Source organism: Curcuma longa, unplaced genomic scaffold (assembly GCF_044706935.1).
Source record: "Curcuma longa cultivar G26 ecotype Majalengka, Jawa Barat unplaced genomic scaffold, ITB_CL_G26_1.1 contig_14126, whole genome shotgun sequence".
Lineage (NCBI taxonomy): Eukaryota > Viridiplantae > Streptophyta > Magnoliopsida > Zingiberales > Zingiberaceae > Curcuma > Curcuma longa.
In genome coordinates this window covers 27,501-37,564 of record NW_027429672.1, presented here as the reverse complement: position 1 = coordinate 37,564, position 10,064 = coordinate 27,501, and the positions used below count along the sequence as shown (strand labels likewise).

At 39.4% G+C, this 10,064-nt stretch overlaps 2 protein-coding genes across 2 annotated transcripts; both read left to right on the top strand.

Annotated features, from left to right (window-relative positions):
* On the top strand, positions 1 to 6,541 carry LOC141816088 (uncharacterized). Its single transcript, XM_074703921.1, has 7 exons — positions 1 to 443; positions 1,057 to 1,254; positions 1,389 to 1,655; positions 2,100 to 2,202; positions 4,099 to 4,217; positions 4,945 to 5,112; positions 5,702 to 6,541. The coding sequence occupies exons 1-7, from the start codon at positions 114 to 116 to the stop codon at positions 6,338 to 6,340; spliced, it is 1,824 nt and encodes a 607-aa protein (XP_074560022.1). The 5' UTR covers positions 1 to 113; the 3' UTR covers positions 6,341 to 6,541.
* Positions 6,542 to 7,223: 682 nt separating this feature from the next.
* On the top strand, positions 7,224 to 7,998 carry LOC141816036 (shikimate kinase 3, chloroplastic-like). Its single transcript, XM_074703868.1, has 2 exons — positions 7,224 to 7,599; positions 7,703 to 7,998. The coding sequence occupies exons 1-2, from the start codon at positions 7,224 to 7,226 to the stop codon at positions 7,996 to 7,998; spliced, it is 672 nt and encodes a 223-aa protein (XP_074559969.1).
* Positions 7,999 to 10,064: the final 2,066 nt, after the last annotated feature.

Genomic DNA, 10,064 nt, shown 5'->3' with positions numbered 1-10,064 from the left:
GAAAGCGATCGATTCGACGGGCGACGGGGAGGCAGGTGAGCCCCAAGCTCTGCTCCTCGTTTTTTTCCCTACTATACTACTCTCTCCGTTTGCGCTCGTACCTCGGATCTCCGATGGCTGCGATGACAGCGGCGACAGGCGTGGCGGCGGCGCTGCTATTATTGCTGTTGCTCGGCCGCAGGGCTGCGGCAGCGGAGAGGCTGCAGGTTGAGGCACGATGCGGAAGTGGAGAGCCCTCCCATGAACGCCGAGAGGAAGGTTGGAGGCCCAGGTTTAGGAGGAGACTGAGAAGGCAGTTCAGGCGGCCCGCCGAGCCGCCGGCGACGTGGAAAGAAAAGGTTGTGCTTGTGGCTGGAACTATCCACTTCACCTATTCAGAGACGTTTGGGAAGTGGCCCTTGGCAGATCTGTTTTTTGGGATCAGGCATCACATACGGCGACCGGTACTAATTTCCTATTAGCTTTGCTCTTATATGTTTCATCTATTAGTTTCAGGGCTTTCCGCCCTTTAGTGTCTCCGTTTTAAATGGACCAAAACACTTCATACTAAGCTCTGTACAAGCTTTTTAATGGTAAACCATTCCTTCGCATCGTCTGCTGTTGAAAATTTTCTCTTGAGCTGAGAACGAAACGGTTGAAAATGGATAGGGTGCCAGCTATCTTTCTAGCATCTCCATCCAGGTAGATTTTTCGCGCGTCACAGATCCAACAGGGCATGACTTTAATTTTTTTTTCATTTTTTTTCTTTGACAGGCTATTTAACTCAATAGAAAGAACTAGGGGAAAAACCCTTGGTGATAAGAAGAAAGTGGTGTCGAATTATAAAGTACTTTAAAGTTATTTCCCTTTGATTACTCTCAACCACTGTTTTTCACTTTTTAAGCTATGTACTTGCAGCTTTTCGTTCATTTATGGTTTCATCATGTAAGACTATTTCCTTCTCTCTCTCACTTGTTTTTTTTTTTGAAAAAAAAAATCCTTGCCGTGCGTTCATTCTGTGAAAGTATCTTTCATTTGTTCTAATATGAACGTAGAATCTATCATGTGCTGTTTCAGCGAAATTTAGAGATTTCAAGCGTCTTTGCTGGGAGTGGTTGCATCGAGCTGAAAGGACATGGGGTTCTGGTTGATTTAATTCACATGTTTAGACTGTTGACGCTTTGTTTCTTGTTCTCAAAGAAACCATTTCCAGTTCTTATGGAGTCTGCTGGATACACTGAAGAAGATATTCTCCTTAAAGGGCCCAAGTCAGGGGTGAGTAAGTATCAACACATTCTAAACTCTTTGTTCCGTATTAGTCCCCAGAGACAAACTTCCCTATGTTTACATTTTTAAAGCTCGGTTTATTAAATCTCTTATTATTATTATTATTATTATTTTTGTTGCAGCTGCTGAAGCCTGCCTTCACAATTTTGCGTGACAGGAATTCCAAGTCAATTTTTCTTGTGATTCGTGGGGCTCTTAGTATCAAGGACAAGCTAACAGCAGCAACTGCTGAGTTGGTCCCATTTCAACATCTAGTTCCAAATGATGGCTGCAATTCAATCATGGGTTATGCACACTGTGGGATGGTCGCAGCAGCTAATTGGATAGCAAAATGTGCAACTCCCTGTCTCCTTCAAGCAGTGAAGAAATATCCTGACTATCACTTGAAGGTATTTACACTGATCTCTGATTCATCACAAGGTTTTTATTCTTAAACTATAATGTCTAATTTAAAGTTCTTGTTTTCTTCTAAATTTAATATTCAAACCTTTGTGTTGCAAATGCTGTAAGTACAATTAATTGTCAGAGTATTTTTTAAGCATGAGAAATGTTGTAGGGACTAGAGCTTCTTCTTCAGTCTGATGGGCGAGTATTTGAATATCTTAAGTCAAAATCTATGAACTGAGGTTGTAATTCGAAAGACTATACTTGATCAGATTTATGTTCTATGGACATTATTTATTAAGGGACATAGATGAGATGATTGGATTTTATGCTGAGGTTGGTTATCTTTGATATTGTGTTAAAAATCTTCCTCCTGTATTTTCGCAACTGTATATCATCGAAGAGTTATTGCTTTAATGTGTAAATAAACCCTTTGTTATTTACTCTAGATTATTGGGCATTCAATGGGTGCTAGTGTTGCTGCACTTTTGTCTTATGTTCTTCGGGAACACCATGAATTTTCCTCAAGCACATGTGTTGCATTTGGTCCAGGCATGTATCTATGAATTTGTAATTTGATATGCATTGTTGTTGTTGTTCTTTTATTCTCTTACTTGCATTTATCTATAAACTTGTAACTTTTTGATTTTCCACTCCACTTCACTCTTTTCTTAATTTTATTTCAATTTAATTTTCTTTCAAATAGCCTCTTCTAGATATTAAGTAAGATGCAAATACTTGTCATATTAATATATTTTAGTTAATCTATATCTAGGCTAGAAGTTAGTTACCTCCACTGAAGTTAAGACATGATATATATGCATGTGTATGAGAAGTGCTAAGGTTGATAATATGATATACAATGATACGATTCCAAAAGAGTTATTCAAATTACTCTAAAATATTATCCTTGAATAGGTCATTAAATTTATAATCATTAGAAATTAATATTTTTCTCTTTCAAAATATTATCCTGGTCATTGGATCTATTGTTATTATTAATTTTATGTTGATAATACACTGTATGTCTATATTTAAAGACATTATGTAGCTTTTGGTGGCAAGGAATAAAATTAATAAATTTGAAGTCTTTGATTGTTGAAGGTCGATACCCTGATTATCCGACCTGTTTCTTTTATTTTTTTCTTTGATTCCCTACTATATAGGGCACAAGGTCCTATTAATATATGTGTGTGTGAGAAATGCTAAGGTTTATAATATAATATGCAATTATACAATCGTGAAGATCCTACTGAATTTGATAGTCTTTCATAACATTATCTCAAATTACAATGTGACTTTCCAATCCTCTAATTCTACCATGAGACCAGAAGAGGCTTGATTGATTCTGAGAAAAGTCTGCCTTTTCTAACATATATTCCTTATCCTAAAATCTAGTATTATTTTTTTCTCATTTTTTGAAGTCTTGCAATATCCCATGCATTGTTTTTTTTTTCAGTTTAGAATTAGTTAATTATTTTCTAATTTTCTGGCTTTCTGGACATTGATAAAATCTAGATGCCGAGAAGTTAAATCTAAAAATGTACAGGTTCTACAATCTGCTAGGCTTGCATCTCCTCTTTGCTTTTCTTTTATCGCCGGTTTGTTGTTCTTGTTCTTTATTGGACCCCTTTAATATTCAAGTAAATGATGTGATGTTCCTCTGCCATCTGTTGCTAAAGCTTATTATCACCTAACAGACTTCCACTATTCAACCTGCTTGACATTTGGCTAAGCCCTCTCATCTTCTTTGTTAGTTAGAGTTCACAGGTAGGAGCCATGGTTGAAAATCTAAATTATAGTCAAGAGATGCATTGCCACCTGTTAGACTGCTGTCTTCTGTACCATTCAGCATAGGTACCATTATGAATGCAACTAAAATGAAATCTCTGTATCATTCATGGAACTTTTAAATAAGGAGAACATGCACCTTATCTTCTTTATACAACTCATCACCGCTGTTAAAGATGTGTCACTTTCAACTATTTGAGATCTCACTAAATGGCTTTTGGTACATTTTGAAAGACTATATCACTGTTACACCTTATCATTAAATATTGATAGTTCACTTGGATTGTTTCTCCATTGAATTTTCTATCTCATGAATATTGATAGTTCACATTGGGTTGCTTCTCTATTGAATTTTCTATCTCATGATTTTCAAAGCCCAATTGCCTCCCCTTCTAGCCCCAAGGCTGGGTTTACTTGGGTGGAAATTTAGGAGGGAGAGCAAAAGACTCAGAAAATTTTTCAAGGAGCTTCATCTTTTTTACATTTTTGTGCTACTTTCCCTCTCCCTCACTCTCCCCTGCATATCTTCCCATCCAAGCAAATCCTAAATGTCAGTTATAATTATTTTTTGTGTTCTTCAATAAACATTGATAAGTTTCTGCTGCAATTTATATGAAGTATATTTTCTTGACTTTGAAAAGATTTGGTCTTCCTAAGCTGCTTGCATGACATGGGACTTGGCGGAGTCAGGAGAACATTTTGTGACCGCCTTAGTTAATGCAACAGATCTGGTGCCAACATTCTCGGCTGTTTCTGTGAACAATCTTCGCGCAGAGGTAGCTAAACTATGAGTTCCATTCGACACCTTTGCTTATACTGCCTCTTGCTAAAGTTTAAATATTTATGCAAAATATGCAAAATTACACGTTCATTTTATTTTCTTTTTTTTCTTTATAAAAATCCAGGAATACATAAGTTGAAGATGCATTTGGCACAAATGAGAACTATACAAATCCACTTATTTAGTTGGAACATAACATATACATGATCATTATTGTTTAGCATAATAGCATGCATTTGAAATAAATAATGCATGTATGTTATAACTTTGATTCTGTATAAATGCTACACATGAATTTTCATTAGTGATTTCTTTTTGTTATCATTCTCAATTTCATAACCTCTGCCTCACTCAAATCTTGTGTAGCATAACTATGCCAATTTTCTTTAACAATTCTTTGCCAACCCTATTAAATAGGGGCACTAGGAATCCAACCTGTTCGGATTCACTTTGTTGCATTTTTCCATCCTCATCATCTCAGTGACAATTGTGATTCTTTTGCTTTGTATAAGTTTAATATTTGCCGTTTCTCATTGATGCACACATTGCATATATGTTGTTGAATCATCATTATCTTCATAAAATTGTGTTTGCCCGGACTATTTTAGGATGATTACTTGAATTTTATCCCTCTTTCAAGCTCTATGCAAAACAATAATCGACACATTGAATATTACATGAAATTAGATGATATAGTTATCTTATTTGCTACTTTTGGACAGATCAAAGCATCTTCATGGCTGACAAATCATGTACAAAATACACGATTATTGAATGTGTTGTATCGCTGTATGACAACTGTGAGATCTTGTGCTCCATCTGTATCTTTCAGAGGAATAAAGGTCCCAAGTGCTGGCAAGTTCCTATATCCTACGACTAAGAACTCTGAGGTAAAGTCTGAGCCATTACATGCATTCAATTAGATGTCTTTTTTTGCTTGCGGCTTCTAGTTTATGGTCAAAGTGAGTTATCAGCTCTTGCAAGCAATAATCAAGTACTTTTTATTTCTGAACTTTCGACCAAAGTTACTGTCCAGACCAGAAAAATCCATGATTACTTCTTGCTCTCAACTAGATCATTCATCATTGCACTTTTTTTGTAATTTGCAGAAGCTAGTTTAGAATTGCTTTACTTTCAACCACAACCTTCTCTTAGTAACTAGAGATGCATAAAAAATGAGTAATATTTCTGAACTTTTTTGCTAAAGTTACTGTCCAGACCTGAAAAATCCATAATTACTTCTTGCTCTGAACTAGATCATTCATTGTTGCACTTTTTTTTGTAATTTGCAGAAGCTAGTTTAGAATTGCTTTACTTTCAACCACAACCTTCTCTTAGTAACTAGAGATGCATAAAAAATGAGTAATATATCGTGATGTAGACAGCATGAGTGAATTAGTTAACAATCTAGTATGAACTTATTATTATTAAGTCAGAAGCTCAAATACTTGCTAATGCTTTCCTTGTTGCCATGTTTAGGTTGTGATCAGACATTTGCCAAATAATCCACATGCAACAATAGCAGATCACACATTTCTCTCATCCTGGTCGTTCATGGCCAAACGCCGGCATGCTATTAATCCACGCACGACCCCTGACATAGAGGAATCAGTAGACTCCATTCTGCACGAGGGGTGTGAAACAACATCGGCACTGGAGGATCCTGTCAATGGTTCTACCATGGACGAAGATTCTTTACAGCTTAACCATGTTCTTTTAGCCTCATCAATGGAAGGAATGCCAAATAGATTTTTGAATGAGGTCGAAAGCCATCCTTACAAGCATGATGGAGATATCAGGAGCTTGACAAATGAAAAAGAAGAAAACAGGGTGCTGATGGAAGCCGTAGAAACAACACCGTTGATGATGTCAAACAGTGAGGAAATGCATCAACTGTATCCTCCTGGTAAACTCATCCATATGGTTGCAGTGCCGGCATTAGAATTTCCAGATTCTGCTGAGGATGAATTGAGGAACAGAAACGTTGGAGTATATGAAACACAGCGGGAAATGTATGGCAAGATTCGCTTATCACAAACCATGATCGATGATCACTACATGCCTCGTTATCTAAGGATGCTTCAGCTGGTGATTGAGAAACTGCAAGAGGGAAACTAGTGACCTCGTTGATATAGTATAGAGTCTGACTATTTCCGTTTCCTTTTCTTTATTCGTTATTGGTGTATTATGCCTTTGAATTGCTATCTATTATTTTGTATTACCCGTATGTGTATTAAGCATTCACTGAACAGTATTGAACAGATTGACTAGCACCGTATGTTCAAAGGCCAATCATGTCACTAACAAATTTAGCTTATACCCGTGTTCTTATTTTGTTCTGCTGCGTTGATTTTGTCAAGAATCCTCAACTGAATAGTATTATTATATTTTTTGTTTTACGGGAGAGAAAAAAATATTGGATAAAAAGAGATTCTTCTTGAGAACCAGTACATTTAAATAGGGGCGATTGTGAAACCCAAAGATGGATCATATTCGGTATCAATCCACGCATACAATTCGATCATTGTTGGCCCGGGCAGTGTTAGGCTTACGCAACGGCGGAGCCACGTTTCTAATTACCCGGGGCTATAGCCCGGGGTGTCCGACGGCGACCAAAGAGAAAAAAACTTGGATTTAGGGATGTAAGATACAGGAACAAAAATCAGCCATTTAGGCTAATGGTTTGGGTTCGAGTTGGTTCAAACCCGTTAACCCGTTTGGGTTTTCCCTCCTTGCGACGCCGTGTTATTCCCGGATCGCGATCTCCCCTTCTCCTTGTCTCCTTCCCCGAGACGGCGCGCGCGCGATCGCCTCTCCTCCGCAGTGATTGCCGGCGTGTACCTACCCCTTCCCTGACTGCTTCCCGTTGGGTTCCCTCTTTCAAACCCTTGCTTCCACCTTCCGTCGACCACGGCCTGGTGCAATCGCCGACCGCGGATCTCCTAGGGAGGCCGATCTCTGCTTCTGGCGATCTGTAGTGGGTGAAGGCTTTTTGCTTGCAATGGCGGCGGTGGCCACTGCGTCGAGCTTGCCTTCGTGTTCGTTCGTCGGTTTGGATAAGACCGGAAGCGGAAACGGTGGCTCCTTGAGTTTTACAGAGGGATTCTTTGATCAGGGGAGGGTTACGGCCATTAGGTTTCGGAGGCGAGAGAAACTTGATGCTTCGATCCGGTCCGGTCGGGCGGAGTTGAAGATTTCGTGTTGTTTTAAGAAAAATTCCGGATCAGAGGGTTTCCATCATTCGGTTGATGCAGCATTGATACTCAAGAAAAAGTCAGAAGATGTCCTCCCCTACCTAAATGGACGATGTATCTATCTTGTTGGAATGATGGGATCTGGGAAGAGCATAGTAGGAAAGATCTTGTCTGAAGCACTAGGTTATTCTTTTTTTTTTGACAGACTACGAATATTTGGTTGATTTTCCAGTGACAAATTGGTCGAGCAAGCAGTTGGCATATCTAAGATATTTGAACAGCTAAGGTGGCGGATCCACCTTTTACATTAAGATATTTGAACAGCATAGTGAAACTTTCTTCCGGGATAATGAGAGTAAAGTGTTGAAGGATCCGTCTTCTATGAGTCGGTTAGTTGTTGCTACTGGTGGTGGTGCTGTGATACGGCCAATCAACTGGAAACACATGAAACAGGGAGTCACAGCTTGGTTGGATGTTCCTTTGGAAGCTCTAGCCAAGCGAATTGCAGCTGTTGGTACTGCTTCTCGCCCTCTCCTGCATCAAGAACCTGGTGATCCCTACACTAAGGACCTTGACTGTTGATCCTGTTACACACGGGGGGTATTTTGGGGGTTCTTTATCGACGCGCGTATATCAGGTGGGTACTCCTGTGCTTGGTCAACACAGGATTGTTTGTAAGTGCATAATTACTTTCGCTGTTAATTCCCTTGTTGATAATCTTGCTATTTTAGTTGTTGAACCTGATATGATACCTTGTTATGGATTCCTGCTGTTGACTTGTATTGATGTTGCATTACTGTGATTAGCATATTACTTTTGTTCGATACCATTGTACGATCTGTTGATACCTCGCATGATTAATTGTCTATTATGCATAAGTAGTTGTAGTTGCCCTGGGATGAGCATCATGACACATACATGATAGGAGTGGATGTGTTGATCATTATTGTTGTTGTTGATCTTACTTGTCACTGTATGATAGTGGTACAAGAGTGAGAGCAATCGTTGCTTTAAGTTGGGTGTAACCAGGACTGACTATATAACCCTCCTGATCCCGCCCGCTCCCCATTTGTTTAGTAGTGGTTTGTTGTTGGAGCGAGTGCGCTTTTCCTATCGTGCGCCCCAGTACACTGTACTGGGTGAGTGTTTGAGGGTGGCGAGTGCAGACAGTGACCATGCATTTCACATGTGCATGCATTGTTGGTAGTTGTATTATGCATTCATGATCATTGCACATGTTGTTACATAACCCTAGCTATTACACTTACTGATATATGACTATGATCATATTGCATGATACTTGCTATTATTCGTAGTTTATTGATCTTGGGGTTTAGAGTTTAGGGTGTTGGATCGAGATCGTGCTAGAGGGGGGGGTGAATAGCGCTCGCGGCTATTTCGTTCGTTTCGGAATCGTACGAGTAACAGACACAGCGGAATAAAAATAAAAATAAAAGAAGACACAGAAACACCAAGATTTACTTGGAGAGCGAGAACGAGTCGGAGGCCGAGTCCGAACAAAGCCACGGATCCGTATTTCTTTAGGATCCAAGAATTTAGATCTAATTCTTGGAACTCAAAAGACAATCTACAATAGAACTGGTCTAGGGTTTAAACCAAAGCAAAAAATACAAATCATATTTATCACTTGTACAAAGAGAAAATAGAAAAATGGTCCAAGCATGGGTGCCCAAGTCCAAATTGATTAATCAAGTTGGACTTGGTCAAATTTGGGTTCCTAAGGATCAAGTTGAACTAAGTGTAATTTGGCGACACCAGGACTTTCCACCTAGGGTTACCACCCCTAGGACTTTTGCCAGAAGCACTCGACCCACCAAGACTTTCCGTATAGGGTTACCACCCCCTATGACCTAGGGTTACCACCCCCTAGGGTTTTCCCCTTGCCTAACCGCAGCTAGGACTTTTGTCTAATTACACTTAGGACTTTCCTGCAAACTCATTCAAACCGTTAGATCACAAATGGACTTAACTTTGAATCCCTTTGCCATAATCAAAACTTAGGTTCGATCGTCGAATGCTTCCCGGACCAACATAGGGTTTAGGGATTTAGAGTTTTAGGAGTTTAGGATTTAGGGTTTAGGGTTAGGGTCTAGGGGTTAGGGGTTTTTTTTTAAAAAGGAACCATCTTAATAAGAGGATAAAATGCATACAAGAAGGGGGGCTAGGCCTTACCTTCTAGCATGGCTTATTACATGACTCACCCTACTAATCTTTACATAGAATTCTTAAAGAAAAAACTATACCCTTTATACAAAAAATTGGTCGGTTTCCAGCAGCTCCTCCACTACCCGCAGCACTCCAGTTGAGTCGTCCTCATATCCAGTTGAGTCCCCATGCAAACATCCTTCATCACTAACCTGGCTTTGAAGCGCAACGAATATAAGGTAGGCCCAATCTATCCAACTTGCAAATCCCAAACAAACCTCTGTCCATAGCATCACCCTCCAGCAGTCTCTCTCCACCAAACTCAAAAGCTTTATTCGCCAAGTAATCCGCCGCCATATTCGCCTCTCTATAGGTATGAGAATATTTCACTTGAAACTTCCGAATTGCCACCTGTATCCTTCGGACCACATGTCGAATTTCCCAACTACAAGTCGGTGCCTGAATAATCTGCAGTGCCGCCA

Coding starts and splice junctions, on each gene's coding strand:
- LOC141816088 (XM_074703921.1), top strand. CDS start 114: ATGGCTGCGATGACAGCGGCGACAGGCGTGGCGGCGGCGCTGCTATTA. Junction 1,255..1,388: donor TTAAAGGGCCCAAGTCAGGG/GTGAGTAAGTAT, acceptor TTTTTGTTGCAG/CTGCTGAAGCCTGCCTTCAC. Junction 4,218..4,944: donor TGAACAATCTTCGCGCAGAG/GTAGCTAAACTA, acceptor ACTTTTGGACAG/ATCAAAGCATCTTCATGGCT.
- LOC141816036 (XM_074703868.1), top strand. CDS start 7,224: ATGGCGGCGGTGGCCACTGCGTCGAGCTTGCCTTCGTGTTCGTTCGTC. Junction 7,600..7,702: donor GATCTTGTCTGAAGCACTAG/GTTATTCTTTTT, acceptor TGAACAGCTAAG/GTGGCGGATCCACCTTTTAC.